Here is a 16,353-nt window from a genome sequence, read left to right on the forward strand (position 1 = left end):
AAAAAATAATCCATGCAGATACAATTTAGGGAAGATGCCACAAGCATTTAGCATTTACTTTCATAAACACAAAAGGACTCAATTACGAAAAATCATCTCTTCGCTTACACGGTGTAGTGGTTTAAAAAGTTACCTCAGAGTAAATTTAAAATGCACCAGAAAGCTAAATATAAAAAAGGAAACCGAACAAATACTGGAAAATATGGGGGAAGCTTTCTTACATCGGATTCCAAATGTGGAAGGAATGAGGGAAAATCCGTGTACATAACACTTCTGAACAGCAAAGACTAGCGCAAGCAAACAGTAATGTGAACGGGCCACAACCTAGTCTGACCCGGTGTTTTGTGGGCATGGCTGGAGCGACGCAGGCACTCCGCTCACATGACCGCTACGGGCACACCTAGCACCACAGGACTAAGTTACGTGAGCAATTACCCTTTGACTCATCACCTGCACTTCCAGGAACGTATCCCCAAGACGCTCTGGGGCAGAAAGAGGAAATCAGGTACACATGGGGGTTTTTACCACGGAAACACCTTGAACTTCCACCAAGAGGAATCACCGAATCAACACGGGTAATGCAGAAAACTGCACACCAGGCGGTTTTAAAAACGAAAGGAGAATCTCTGGCTTGCCTAAGAGTGACCAGCAGGGTGCACTATTAAGTTTAAAGGCAAGGGGCAGAAAAGTGGGCTGCCTTCCAGGTAAGAGAGCAAGAACAACAGAAAACAACCTCCTCCCAATATATCTGCTTTTACATAAAATAAGGAAAGACAGACTAAAAACTATTAATAATGGTTACATATAGAGGGACTCAGGGGTCATGGGAAGAAGGGATAGGACAGAAGGTAGGTCTCTCTGTTCCTTGTTTTACAGTTTTGACTTCAGAACTAAAAATATTTTATAAAATCAAATAAAAGCAAATAAAAAACCAACTCCTTAAAACTTACAAACTTGTTTATTATTTATTATATCAAAACCCCGCTGTTTATCAAGTTAATGGCATAACCACATAGACTTATTTCAAGTGACTTTGTAATATTTTGATTTCATATTTTTAATGACATAATCAGACAAAAAATTATAAATAAATCTCAGACTATATTTAGTGCCTATATATTAGTTGTTGGCAATTAATATTGAGCTGGTATTTCAGAAATGTTAAGTATATAGTATAGAATGAAGAAAATAAGTCATTATAAAATTATTAAAAATCAAGAGTTTTGGGGCACGGAGCCTGCTTGGGATTCTCGCTCTCCCTCTCTCTGCCCCTCCCCAACTCATATGCTTGCACTCTCTCAAAATAAATAAACTTAAAAAAAAAAAGAATCAAGATTTTTAGCATAGAAATACAAACAGAAAATGGAGTAAAAAAAAAAACCTATAAACTAAATTCGAAACTGAAATCTCAGTATGAATTCCCACTAAAATAAAACAAGGTATGTTAGACAAACTGGTGATCCCAGGTCCAGGTCAGGCAAAGCAGGGTGAACCTGGGTCACCCTGTGTGCCAGAAAGGAGGGATGCTGTCAAGAATGACCGAGGCCAGGGGCGCCTGGGTGGCGCAGTCGGTTAAGCGTCTGACTTCAGCCAGGTCACGATCTCACGGTCCATGAGTTCGAGCCCCGCGTCAGGCTCTGGGCTGATGGCTCAGAGCCTGGAGCCTGTTTCTGATTCTGTGTCTCCCTCTCTCTCTGCCCCTCCCCCGTTCATGCTATGTCTCTCTCTGTCCCAAAAATAAATAAAAAACGTTGAAAAAAAAATTTAAAAAAAAAAAAAAAAAAAAGAATGACCGAGGCCAGGATGGAGACACTGACCCGAAGGGCTGGGGGGGGGGGTGTGGAGAGGGAGAGGGAGGAGAGGGAGAGGGAGAGGGAGAGGGAGAGGGAGAGGGAGAGGGAGAGGGAGAGGGAGAGGGAGAGGGAGAGGGAGAGGGAGAGGGAGAGGGAGAGGGAGAGGGAGAGGGAGAGGGAGAGGGAGAGGGAGAGGGAGAGGGAGAGGGAGAGGGAGAGGGAGAGGGAGAGGGAGAGGGAGAGGGAGAGGGAGAGGGAGAGGGAGAGGGAGAGGGAGAGGGAGAGGGAGAGGGAGAGGGAGAGGGAGAAAGAATTTCAAGCAGGCTCCACAGTCAGCACAGAGCCTGACATGCGGCTCGATCCCAAGGCCATGAGATCATGACCTATACCGAAATCAAGTGCTGGACGCCCAACTGACTAAGCTACCCAGGTGCCCCCTTTTAACACTGTTCTGACGAGAAATCGATGGCTGCCATGCTTTGATGCTGTACCATGAAATGTGCCAGCATCTGCAAGACCCACGGAATGCGCGAAATTAGTGCTTTACGTGACAAAACCATCATGTGTGGAAGATCCATTAAAGCACAAGGTGCACTAACAGGTGTTAATGTGACAGATGACAGGTAACCGTGACAGATGGATCAAAAATTCTAATTTCTGCTTGAGGACTAGAGTTTTATCACTGGCCACAATCATTTCACTTTTGAGATAATGCCTGCCCCGTGCCTACTCCTGAATAAGAAGCTTTCTGTCAGCACTTTTTCAAATAAAAAGAGTGTTTTGTGGGGGAAGAGGGCCTGATTGGGCATCTTGCAACTCGAAGGCACCAGCACTTCTTGAGACCCCACTGACCGGTCCGTGTGCGGCAGAGGCACCGTGCCAACTTCCTGGTGGGTCACACAGAGCATCGCGAGGTAACGTGATCAAAGAAGTAAATCTTACTCTTTCATCAAAGGCGTTTTAATTAAAAAAAAAAATTGTTTTATTATTCACTTAAAAGAAGGCTCCAAGCCCAGCGCTGAGCCCAACACGAGGCTTGAACTTACAACCCTGAGATCGAGTCAGATGCTTCACTCAATGAGCCACCCGGGTGCCCCTCAAAGGCACGTTGAGAAACACTGAGTTCTTTTGTAATGTGAGTGCCTAGTGGTGCAGAAAGTGGTTACTAGCACGGTCTGGTGCCACCGACTTGGTTTATGCTGAGCCAGCGCTGCTACTGTTCTGTCAGTACGAAGTCAACGGAACGAAACAGGCAAAGGATGTCTCGTGAGGGTGAAAGATCTGACCTTGCAGACCTCCTGAAGAGTCCCGGGGGGGCCCAGAGGTTCACGCGCTGAATCTGAGATCCACCGATGCAGAAAATACAGAGCAAAAAACCCCCGATACATAAATATTCTGGTTGGCTTGCACACTTGACAGTTTACTCGAAGACCTGAAATGCTAAATGGTACCTCTCTCTGGTTGTTCTCCATCATTAGAGTCCAAGAGAGGTGAAATAGGTATGTTTATCAAACTCCAATTAAAATTCTTTCACATAAATCTGATCTTTAAGTGGTGAACTTTACCCAGTATTATTACAAAACCCAGTTGTTTTTTTAAAGCTTTATAGTTTATGCAAACCAACCGTTTGAAAGAATATGCAAATCTTAAAAGACTTTTTTTAAACATTTTTAAGGCGGGGCGCCTGGATGGCTCAGTTGGTTCAGTGTCTGACTCTTGATTTTGACTCAGATCATGGTCCCAAGGTCATAGGATTGAGCCCTGTGTCAGGCTCCATGCTGAGCGTGGAGCTTGCTTGGCATTCTCTCTCTCTCTCTCTCTCTCTCTCTCTCTCTCTCTCTCTCCCCCCCCCCCCCCCCCCACTGCCCTTCTCCCTAGCTCACTCTCTCTCCTGAATAAATAAAAACAACAAAAAAAAGATTTTTAAGTCTGCATACCACAACGTGGGGCTTGAACTCATGAGATCAAGCGTCGCATGCTCTTGCAACTGAGCCAGCCAGGCACCCCTTAAAGGACCATTCTATACTGAGCCCTAAGAGCAAACCAGAACCCCGGAAACACACCCCAAATCCCCTCTCCTACCTCTGCCATTTCCTTGATTTTCTGCTCATAGAACTCCTGCTCTTGCTGCACAGCTGGGAGAAGGGCACGCCGGTCATAGGACCTACAATGTCGCCGCTTATTTTCCAGAAAGAACATCCTCTTTTCTATTTTTATGTCACCTAGAAGATAAGTGACCACCACACAAGATCATGCAGACAACTGTTGCTAGGAACGCAGGGCGGCCATCCCAGTCTTCTGGGGCCCAGTCCCCCCCCCCCCCCCTCAGGCAGTGCGTTTGCGACTCTCGAGAACACATTCTACCGTCTGGGAAAACTTGGTCCCTTACTGTTCCCTAACGTATCACGCACTTTTTGACTTCCATGTTTTCTTCCCCCTTGTTATGCTCCAACTGGAAGGGCCCTCCTATCGTAGCAGTATTGCACCGCACGAATATACCAGTTTATTAGCCATTCTACCAAGGGCAGTTGGGTTTATAGTTTGGGGTCGTTAGGAACACGTCTGCACTTCAGCTGAGCACACGTGAAGGAGTGGACGTGCTGGATCATAGAGCTGCATGTCTGCAGCTTCAGAAAACAGCACCAATTTTCCAAACAGTGGTGCCACGCAAGGTACACTCTCCCCCCTCCAGCAACGCGTGTGAGCTCCAGTCACACCACGTCCTCACCACCTGTGCCACCGGCCTGTGATTTTAGCCATTCTGGCAGGTGGCCAGGCATCTGATCAACGCTTTTTGAACTTTTTACTTTGAACACCTTCCTACAGAACAGCTCAAACAGTAGTACGTAAATTCACGGTAAGCAACATTTAGAATAAAAAACAACAAAATGACGGATGTCAGACCACGTAATTGACCTGTTCAGGTTTTTTATTTTTGTGGATTTCAGAACTTACATTTTCCAGAAAACTGTCTATTCCACCCAAACCTTCTATTCTTTCACTAAAGTCTCTTCTTCATTGTATCTTTTGCTTTGTCAATATTTTCTACATCAGGTTCCTGATACCTCTCCCCCACTTCATTCTTTTTAACAATTAAATTAGCTATTTCAGCACCTTGCCTTTCCCTGTAAATTTTAGGGTAAGGTTGCCTGTAGCCACCACAAAGTCTTGCTGGGATTTTGACAGGAATTACATTAAGCTTGTGTATCAATGGGGAGGATTTACGTCTTTCCTATGCGGAGTCTTCCTGTCCATGAACATCATACACGTCTCCATTGACTTCTTTCTCCTCTGATTTCTTTCTTCAGTGTTCTGTAGTTTTTGTCACACAGGTCTTGTAAGTGTTTTGTTAGATTTACACCTAAATATTTAATTTGGAGGTGTGGGGGAATAATTATAAATCGCATTGTATTTTAAACTTTGATTTCCACATACTCATTCTGGCATACAATTGTTTTTTGTCGGTTGACCTCGTACCCTGCAATGATACTGAACTTATTCAATAATTCTAGAAGTATCCTTGGAGTTTCCTATGTAGACAATCACGTTATCTGCTTATAGGGGCAGTTTATTTCTTCCTTTCTGATCTGTGCGTTTACTTTACTCCACTAGCTATAATTTCCAGTACATGTTGAATAGCAGTAAATAGAAGACATCCTTCCCCTGTTCCCAATTTTAGGGGGCAAGGATTCACCATTAAACAGGACATTAGCTTTAGGTTTTCTTGCAGATGTTACCAAGTTGAAGAAGCTCCTCTCAAACTCCTGAGTTTTAATCATACGCAGGTGTGAAATATTATTAAATACCTTTTCCACACCAACTCATATGATGTAATTTTTCTTCTTTAGTCTGTTAATATGGTGGATTATATGGATTGTTTTCCAAAATATTAAACTAGGCTTGCACCCCTGGAATATACTCGAGTTGGTCACGGCACACAATTTTTTTTGTGTATCGCTATGTCCTATTTGCTAATATTTTATTAGCGATTTTTGCATGTCTATTTACAGATATTGGTCTAGTTTTTGTACTGTCTTTGTCTGCTTTTGTTATTAGAAGATACTGTATAGAATTAATGTTCATTCTTCTAAAAAAGTTTGGAAGAATTTTCTAGTGGATTCAACTGAGGCTGGAGATTTCTTTTTTGGAAGACATGGAAAACACTGGATTCAATTTCCTTAATAGCTACAGGGCTATCCAAATGATCTCTATCTGAACATGGGTAAGTCTTGGTAGTCTGTGTTTTTTGAGGAACTGGTCCATTTCACTTGTAAAATCTTTGTGTGCAAAGCTGTTCACAGTATTCACTTTGGCTGTCTGTAGGGTCTACAGTGATATCCCCCATAAAAGGTGCTAGCTCCTAATATTGGCAATTTGTGTCTTATTTTCTTGGTCAGCTTTGCAAGAGATGATAGGCTGTATTTTTTATTAATGCTCAGTTTACATCCAAATGCTCCCAGAATCTTCATGAGAAGACTGTGTAGTTATCAACGGATTAAACCATAAACAGTGGAGGGGGAATCCTGTCTCCTCTTCGAGCCAAGCAAGGTACAACCCAAATAGCAGTGCTTGGATGGCAAACGGCTGAAAAGGTGGACAATGAGATTCCTGGAACAGATAGAGGACTCTGAGACTATGTGTACTTATAAGCTGCTGTGAAGAAAGGTTAAATGTATCTGTAAGTCATAAATATCAATGCTGTGTGTTGTCTCCACGCAGCAGACTCACGTGGAGTATGTTCACCCAGACTTTCAAAGAGCTTCTGACAAGCAGAGGAGACACACAGAGAAGGGCAGTCAGGAAGATGAAGCAGCAACAGACAGATTCCAAGTCTTCTCAGAGACAAGAACTACACCCATGGCAGGAAATTTCGGGAACATTTTGACCGGATATAAAAGAACTCCGTAAAAGATAGAGCTGACCAACAAGGGAGTGGACCATCTTGCAAAGTGGCACTTTCTTTCCTCTACCACTCAAAGTTAGAAACCAATATGGAATGACTATGTACTTGGGATGCCTAGTCTAAACCGTGGATAAACTTAGCTGAACGAAGAACCACCTACACGCTGTCCCCACTTTCTTAGCCTTTGGCAAACGTGTGAGAACGTCATGGCAGGAGAGCAATGTACCACAGACTAGCTTGGGGACCTCACAACTCAGAGTCTATGGGTTTCCTTTCAGATCCTCAAGAGCTCAGAAACCCAAACCCTTTCCAACTCCCTGGTTGCCTCCCAGAGTTTCCATTTAGTCACACCTGCAATCAAGTTACGTTAACTATGTGCAGATTTGAGAGAAAGACAAATAGAAAACAAAAGGGAAATAATCCTATTTCTGACATAATCTATAGGAAAATTTTATGGCGGGCTCTTTTATTGGACACAAACGACTCGGATCACATCTGATGTAAAATCCAACAAGTTTACTTGGATCAGATCTGATGTAAAGTCCAACCCGAAGTGACCCCTCTGGAAGAGCTTTCAGAAATTATTTCATCAACAACAGAATGTCCAACAAACAAGTGGCTGTTCAGGAGCTGTGAGCTTTTCTCGTGCAGAAGCCACTTTCTCGGGCACACAGATAATCAATCTCTGGTCTAGATAATTTCACCAGAGATAAAGTGAATTCTTGTCACATCTTCAAGACCGGCCCCACCCCCCAAGTTTGAGAGTGTCCCCAAACACTTTCTCACACACGAACTCTGACACTGCACAGAATGTTCTGGTCATGGTGTTCCCTAGGCAGAAAGAAGGTGGGCGGCAACCACAGCCAGTTTCTAAACACATGGATGTGCTCTCAAAGCAGTCCATGCAGTCGGTCCCTGGGCTGGCCCGGCAGGGCGGCCACGCCACGACTGGCCTTTACAGGCTGTGTGGGAAGGAGACGGTCTGCACAGTCACTACACAGGCTGTGAGCAAAACTCAAAGTTGGCCGTTACCTTGTTCAAACTTGAAATCTATGTAAGAATACTGATTCATTTCTTTTCTCTTTTTTCTTTTTCCACTGGTTTCTGGTGATAGCTCCTGCCATTTTTTAATGGCATCAGAAAAGGCCTAGAAATTGAGAAAGGGAAAGGTTACCGCTGTACATGGGACACAAGAATACACGAAAGCAAGCCAGGCAGCCCCAAACCTCCTCTGACACAGTTTCAGCTATCTCCCCTGCATGGCTTACCAGAAACGGGCCGCAGCAAAATGAATAGGGAGCATTTCATTATTTTCTCTTCTTTCATAAACTGCCACAAGGGCAGAAACAAAGGCTAACTGACAAAGGGCAACATAAGGAAACACCAACTGTTCAAGCTGTCCTCGACTGCGTCCAGGGTAGGTCACCTAACAGATGGCTGACGAGTTCCACTCTACAGGCATACCCTAAATGGTCTACCTCTGGCCCACACTCCCCATCCACTTTCCACGAACATCCCTATGTTGCTCGCGGCTGCCCCTGAGTCCTCTCCCTGTACAGCACACTGCAAGGCGCGAGTCTTAGGCCAGCAGTAATAATCCCTTTTCCTCCATACCCTCAGCTTCTCTCTTTTTCATATCTTTCCAATCGATACTTCAATGTGTTCGAGTCTTTGCCATCTTAAAAAAAAAAATCCTTCCTCCCCTTGCCTCTTTCCCCTTTCAGGTACCAGCCACCACACCCCAGCCCAAACCTGTCAAAGGTGCCATCTGGCCACTGTTTCCTCACCTCACCTCCTGGACGTCTTCCAACCCCTTCCCATCGGGCACCGAAGCCCATCTTTCAACTAGCTTACCTACTTGGTAACAGGAGGCAAACTCTAGACCCCGTGTTTTAGTCCCCGTGTCACCAGGCCTCTCAGCAGCACGGATGACGCAGACTGCTCTTCCCTCCCGGGGTCCCGCGCCCTCTCTGCCCACTCCTCCTCGCCACCCTCCTCCACTTGGCCTCTACATGCAGGGAGGCCTCCAGGCAGCCTCAGCTCTCTTCCTGTGCCTACTTCATCCAGGCCGGGGAGGTCACCCTGCGTGTGCTGATGACGCCCACCAACCCACTTCCTTTGGCCATTCAAGCATCCAGATGAATTCTTTGTACTTGTAGGCCTCACAGACCTCACTCAACATGCTGGCAACTCAACACTTTCCAGATGGAATTCATGATCCTTTCCCTTCCACTTAGCTCTTTTACAGTATTCCTCATCCCAGGGAGGGACATTCCCCCAAATCCCTCTCACTGAACTCCTACTTCTAGAACATTCAAGGTTTGTGCTTAATATCTCTTGCTCAGGGAGGTCCTCCCGGAGCCTCCTGGTCCACCTTAGGTCCTCCTGTTACACTTTTTCCGAGCACCTTACATTTTTCTTTCGAAATGCGGCTAATGGTAATTACACACTTATTTGTCTGATTCTGCTTCCTGTTATCCCCTCTACGGACTATGGGCTTCTGGGGGACAAGGATGGCTACTGAGCCCAGGCTGTATCTGCAGCGACCTGCAGAGTTTGCATTTCATACTCATTTGGTGAACAGTAAAAGGTTCAGGGATGTGTACGTGTTACAGGAATGTTGCTAAAAAGTCACATTCTGAATGTCTGAGGGGAGCAGCTAGGCTGGCCCTCTGGTAAAGTGAAAGCAAGAGAAAATGAGCATTCCAGCTCCAATAGAGAGAGCGTCACCCTTTCACCTTCACCTACCTTCCGTCCCTTCCTTTTCAAAATCTGAGGTCTGGGAACCTGAAGGGAATGGCCGTGTGCCTCCGCACTGCTGTGAGCTAAGCCCTTTGTGCGGCAATGGATACGGCTCATCTCACAGCACCCCCGAGGGAGGTGTTCTTTCACAGCAGAGGCAAGCGAGGCTTATGGACGAAGGACCTGCGCCCAGTCAAGTTGACTAACACTGGGATATGAACTCAGGCCAGTTGCACGACTAAACCCCCTTCCTCTCTTTGACACCGCCTGGTCCTCCCAGAGCGGTTCAGGGAGACCCTGAACCAAGAGCCGGCCAACAGCACAGCTCATCTTACTGCCTTTCCATCTCCCCAGCCAACGTCCTCCCTTACTCTGTTTCCTCTTTTCAGAGTTCTGACTACCTGAGGTGTTCCCCACCAACACTTAAAGTCACATGTTTGTGTGGAAAGACCACTAATTCCTACCAAGTTTTACCTAGAAGTAAATGCTCCATCCTTGAACCAGGGCTATCTGCAAAAACCCAGGAAAAAAGGCAGGGCAGGCACAATAATCTGAATATTATAAAGGAGATGATCAAAGGGTAGATGCCAATTGTCAGCAACTAATGAAACCGGAATGTGAACTAAGAGCTTGTAACTGGCAGCCCACTGGGTTTGCAACTGCACCACCCTCCTGTCTAGAAGTGAAATAGGATCACTACCTTTCTCCCATTTAAATACTATTTTTACTGGGGCGCCTGGGTGGCTCAGTTGGTTAAGCGTCCAACTTCGGCTCAGGTCACGATCTCGCGGTCTGTGAGTTCGAGCCCCGCGTCGGGCTCTGTGCTGACAGCTCAGAGCCTGAAGCCTGTTTCAGATTCTGTCTCCCTCTCTCTCTGACCCTCCCCCGTTCATGCTCTGTCTCTGTCTCAAAAATAAATAAGCGTTAAATACTATTTCTACTTAGCAGGAAAAGAATCCAAACTGGTTCTTGTCAGGAAACTGTATCTTAAAACAGATGTTGCCAACAAATTAAGGAGCCTCCGAAATCTTACCTCAGTAGTTATATCAATCAGCACTTGTCTTAGTATTAACTAAACGTCTAGGGAAACAGACCAAATAAAATTATAAATCAGAATCCTTTCCTTATAGGAACTGCTAGAGTTCACACCTACATACCCAAAGGCACCGTGGTTACTTTTTCTTGCGTCTGCACTCAAGATTCTAGTGAAAACACCCTTCCCTTAAAATCTTGTTCAAATGACGCCCTCATTTCTTTCCTAGTGTTCTCGTGTACCTTTATTCACTCTTTTATAACACCATGTTGTTTTAATCTTTTTTCCCCTTTTAATCTTCTCAAATAGACTGAAAGCTCTCTGGAAGGAAGTTAATTTGTGTTCTACAGAAGCCACTGTCCTCAGGGTCTAGGTGATAACTATCACACAGGAAGTACTCAAAAAACCTACCAGGAGGAACACAGGAATACGAGATATTGAAGATCATTTTTCCTTTTACACTTAGCTGGCATTTCTCCCTCCAGCCTGCTCACATTCACAAATCAAATCCCCACTCAAGGTATTGGTCCTGAGAATCAAGGATACAATCTGGTAAGGATACAAGATTCTTAGGATATCTTGACAATAGCCAAAATTCCTTCAAGAGAGGACCTAAAAATACTACAATGGGCATTTGATGAAATAAAAGTTGAGAAGTGGCCAGAGACTCCTCTATGGAGGCTGGCGGAGGTCAGGTCTAGAAGTGGGGACGTGTCGCCTGCATGGAGACAGAGGTGATCATTAAAGTACACAGGGGAGACATCTAGGAAGGCTGGGGAGCGGAGACACCCAGAATGAGCACATGGCAGAGGACTGAAGGGCTGATTAAAAGATGACACCGCCCACTAGTATTTTAAGCTCCACAGGGGAAAGGATCTTGCAACTGTTCACTGTGACACTCCTAGTGAATGGTCCGTAGCAAGCACTCAACACGCTGTCTGAATGAAAGAGTTAGATCTGTGGCAGACTCACAGAGGAAAAACTTGGAGGAGAAACCCAGTGGTACTATCGGCCACGTGTGAGTGTGTACACCAAGAGAAAGTTGTCAGGTCTAGAACACAGAGGATCAACCTCTGTCCAAAGGCAAAGGGAATTCCTAAGCTGACAGCTATGTTACGAGGTGCAGAGGAGGAAAGGGAAAAAAATGAACTGAGGACTAATGGATAGGTTTGACAATAGAAGCGTGTTTTAGAGTTGTTGGCCATGAAAAGACAGCCACAGGATCAAAAAATAAAGCAACAACAAAAAAAGCAAATGAAAAAAACAAAGGCAACCAATTTTAACCCCAAGAAAAATAGAAAATTCAATAAAGGAAACATTATTGTAGTATATTATCTTCCCTAGCAGTGAACATTTAATTTACATAAATCATAACAAAAACTTTAAAAACAGATTTAACAAAATCACGTATCAAAAAGGTGAGTGTGTATGGGTAAGGCGTAGATCCCCATCTACTATAAAAGAAAACTAAAATAATTATTAAAACTAATAACTCAAGCATAAGCATGTGTTAATAAATGTGGAGATAAGTACTAGAAAGAAGACAGAGAGAGAGTCGAGTTGTCTCTGGAGAACAGAGGAAGAGGGTGAAGAAGGGGGCTTCAGACCGTGGTTTAAAGAATTACCCACCCCCCCCCAAAAAAAATTACAAATAAGCATTTTGGCACAAATTGATTTTTAAAAGTATGGCTGAAAATTCCTTTGATAAAAATTAGCATTCATTTTACCAAGCAGTTCCTGCCGTGAGTTTTAAGGATGACCTGTTCCCTCCAGTCTAGAAGTTACTTATTTTTGAGAGCACCTTTGTCCCTACAAAGGGTAACGGCCGGAAGAAACGTTACTGCAGCTGCACTGTGGTGTGCAAGAAACCTACCCACAGGATACGTCCGTAAAAAGAGTTGAGCTAAAATATATCTGACCACACACGCACTGGGGACGAGTCTTCCTGAGCCCTTGGCCTCCATAGCACAGGCTGGGAACAAAGCAGAGCAGGCCCTCGGGTCCTAGGCCCCTCCAGGGGGAGCTCAGTGCTGTGAACTTAAGGAGGCCAAATCACAGAAGGCTCTTGTGCTCTTGTAATAGTACTCTGAGAACGGACTCTTAAAATCACACTGTGAGGCAGTTACCAAGTCACTTCTAAATACAGAGGCTTGACAAGTGTCCCACAGCACACAGAAGGAAGTGTGGATGGAGGGAACTTCTTACTGAAACCTGATACATGCGAACCACTGTGACGGGCTCGCTCCACACTGTACCCAACCCGATTCTCCCATTAGCCACGTAAGGCATCCACTGTTCACCAAGAAAACTGAAGTTCCACACGTTCAAGACATTTGCTCAAAATCAGAGATCTACCTGGTAGAACTGGAATTAAAACTCAAGGGGTGGGGGAATCAAACCTAAGTTTGATCAAGATTCTAGATCCAACTAGAATCGGTCGGATATGTTAGAACCGGTTAATGATGCCACAGCATACGGTCAGCAAAATCTACGTGGTCAAAACCTACAGGATAAATAACCTATTTTTTTCAACAAATGAGCAGCAAGTAAAAGTAAAGGGGGAGGAAGGAGAGAGAAGTTATAGATTAAAAGAGATTTAAGTAACCTATCAACCAGCTGCAATAAACAGATTTTACTTGGAACTCAATATAACTGAAGGTTTTTGACACATCCAGAGAAATTTGAACAATGACTGGACACCTAATAATGTTAATTTTTAAGGTGTGACAATGATATTTTGATTATGTTTTTCAAAAAAGAGTCTTTATCTTTTAAAGGTAAACACTGAAATAGTTATGGATTTAAAGAAAGTGAAACTTTCCTTGGAATTTGCTTCAAAACAGTCTGGGAGAGAGGGAGCGGGCAGGGTGGGATGAAACAAGACTGGGCGGCACTGACAGTTACTGAAGTGGAGTGATGGGTAAGCACGGGCTCGTTAAAATACAATCGCTAATTTTATACGTGTTTGATGTTCATAATAAAAGGGGGAAAAAATCCAGGGAACTGTGATGGGCTCCGGTGAACATGCGCATGTTAGTAAACTAAGCGATCATCACGCGTGCGGGGCAGCACAGGGAAGGCCTACTGTGGCCATAATGAGAAACATCCCTGGGGGTGCTTCCCACACCCTACCCACGTGGGCATGGCTGTCTAGGGCAAAACTCTTACGCACCATTTGTACACAGCAGGGAGAGGTTCTGAACAGAGGGCATCAGGTTTTAGCTTCTGCCAAAGAGAACTTCCCCTTAAACACCCACTTCCATTCGAACAGTCCAATCCACCCCGTTTCAAAACCCGGTAAAATTTCAAACTACCCACCCAAACAAGCAGACACCACAAAAAATATGCAGGGCCAGAAAAACCAAGAAAGGGATAAGGAAAGTATAAATAACAGGGGAGCCACGAAGCCCTCCTACCTCCCACCCAAGTGAGGAGTGGGCTGTGGGATGACCAGGGACAAGCATCTGCTAGCCAAGTTCCTTTTACCGGTCCCAGGACCGTGGCAGGGACACCGCTCCCAGGACCAACCCACCCCCAGGCCACAGGAGCTGTCCTTTTCACTTCTCATCTGGGCTCCCTGGGAGCTCAGCAAAGGTGTCACGCACCAATGGAGCAGTGAAGATGCTAGAAGAGCCTAAAGAGGAAAGACCCTTTCTTTCTTGTGGTCGCTGGTTTTGGGGGGAAGCTCATTCATTTTTCCCTGACAGTACAGCATTCTCTATTTAGCGTGAGGAATGAGATCCAGAAATAGAAAGCACTAACTATGCGGTCCCCTCAGAGTAATTTTACCTAAGCGTAACCTACAATTAGAGGAGTCTGTGGACAGCTGCGTGGATCTTCCTGGCCATCTAAAGGGGGAAGGGGCTAGACTCAGGGTGAGGCCACATTCACCCATGTGACCTGTGCCCAGCTGGAGACGAAATCAGGGAGGGGCGCTGGAACACACGTTTCACACCTAGCCATCTCGCTCTCCACGTGACATTCGTTACCCTCTATATCCTCACGGGTAAACCAGAACTTCCCTGCTTCTTTTTTGACACATTTTTTTAAAAGTAGGCTCCACACACAACGTGGGGCTCAAACTCCTGACCCCAAGATGGAGTTACATGCTCCACTGAATGAAGCGGCCACGAGACCCTACAACTTCCCTGCTGCTAATCTCTTTCTTTTCATTCAGTTCCTCCTGATCAGCAAATACCTTTGTCTATTTATCTTCACCCTGACAAACTCCTTAGCTCTCTGCCATCATAAACCATCCAATTTCCACAAGCTACACTCTTCATTCTGTTACCAAGGGAAGAAGTGGTCATGAGGTGTGACCCCACCAAGAAGACCAATGAGCACCTTTCGGGTGATTGCATAGTGTCCTTTGAGCTCATGCAGGGCCCACTTGATGTCCTGACTGCTGAGCATTTTGAAGTCGGCCATCAGGAGGTCAGCAGCTTGGATGAAGCAGCGCTGGTCAAGAGGAGCCAATTTAGAATAGTCAAAAAAGTCTAGTTTAGGCAACTGAAACGAGAGAGAGGCATAACGTTAGGAGAACAGAAGTGCATTTCCCATGTGGCACAAATCACTTTAAGAACTGCTTATTACAAGGGGCGCCCGGGTGGCTCGGTCGGTTAAGCATCCAACTTCAGCTCAGGTCATGATCTCGCAGTTCGTGGGTTCGAGCCCCATGTCGGGTTCTGTGCTGACAGCTCAGAGCCTGGAACCTGTTTCGGATTCTGTCTCCCTCTTTCTCTGCCCCTCCCCCACTCACGCTCTGTTCCTCTCTGTCTCAAAAATAAGTAAATGTTAAAAAAAATTAAAAAACAAAACTGTTTATTACAAAATAGAATACTCTCACTTGTACTGATAATCACTCTATGGGGGTTACCAGCCCTGCACAGAGATGAAGAAATTGATGGTTCAGAGATGCTAAATAAGCTGCCTAGAGTCTGGTGACTAGTTTTACCAGCCAGGACTAGTAAAAAAGTATAGCTATGGATTTGAAACCAATCTGTCAGTCATCTTCTTTCCACAAAATGTTCAGAAAAAACTAGTACTTCTGTTACAGACTATGGAGAAGAATCAAAACAAGGTGTGGAGAGTAGGACTTAGCAGCCATGAAGCAGTTCTGTTCTAGACTTTCCTTTCCACCTGACACACTAAATACCAGTTAGGATTACAAATAAAAACGATGATAAAGATTTTAGCAAATCAAACTGTTTATACCATGATACAGAATTTAGTTATATAGGTACATGCACTGTATATAAATCTCACATCATAAGAAAAACTATAAACAGACAATGAACTCTAGGCAATGAAACGCATGCTTAAGTATGTATGGAGAAGTGGGGCGCCTGCGTGGCTCAGCTGGTTAAGCGTCCGACTTCGGCTCAGGTCATGATCTCACGGCTTGTGAGTTCGAGCCCCGTGTCAGGATCTGTGCTGACAGCTCAGAGCCTGGAGCCTCTTCAGGTTCTGTGTCTTTCTCTCTCTCTCTGCCCCTCCCCCACTCACACTCTTTCTCTCAAAAATAAAAAAACATTAAAAAAAATAAAGTGCTTGGATCATTTAAAAAAGTGTGTATGGAGCAGTGTTGATGTTTTTGTGATTTACTTTGAAGTGCATCATAATGAAATGAAACATAAGAGAGATGTACTGACAGACAACTGGATATGTCATTCTATGGGGTGGATATTATAAAGTGGATATGATAAAATGTCAACTTTTACTAGTAGTGCTGGTACTTGGGTATAGAGGTGATCCATGTAAAATTCATTTGGCTTTACTTACCATATGTCTGAAAATTTTCATAATAAAATATTGAAAGAAAAAAAAAGAAATGAAAAATCTTGGCCAATTCTGGTCTCATTTTAAAAACTTGCTTTGTAAGA

The 16,353-nt window shown here is 44.6% G+C and overlaps 1 protein-coding gene across 2 annotated transcripts in view; it reads right to left on the reverse strand.

Moving 5' to 3' along the window:
* RNF216 (ring finger protein 216) overlaps window positions 1-16,353 on the reverse strand; it is a 144,979-nt gene that overhangs the window by 92,100 nt on the left and 36,526 nt on the right. For both annotated transcript variants that reach the window (XM_078439896.2, XM_078439897.2), the window contains exons 7-9: window positions 14,816-14,980; window positions 7,729-7,843; window positions 3,876-4,015 (exon numbers count right to left, since the gene is read on the reverse strand). In XM_078439896.2, the coding sequence (XP_078296022.1) occupies window positions 3,876-4,015; window positions 7,729-7,843; window positions 14,816-14,980 (420 nt within the window). The remainder of the gene's footprint in view (window positions 1-3,875; window positions 4,016-7,728; window positions 7,844-14,815; window positions 14,981-16,353) is intronic.

Source organism: Panthera onca, chromosome E3, assembly GCF_046562875.1.
Source record: "Panthera onca isolate mPanOnc1 chromosome E3, mPanOnc1 haplotype 2, whole genome shotgun sequence".
Taxonomy (NCBI): domain Eukaryota; kingdom Metazoa; phylum Chordata; class Mammalia; order Carnivora; family Felidae; genus Panthera; species Panthera onca.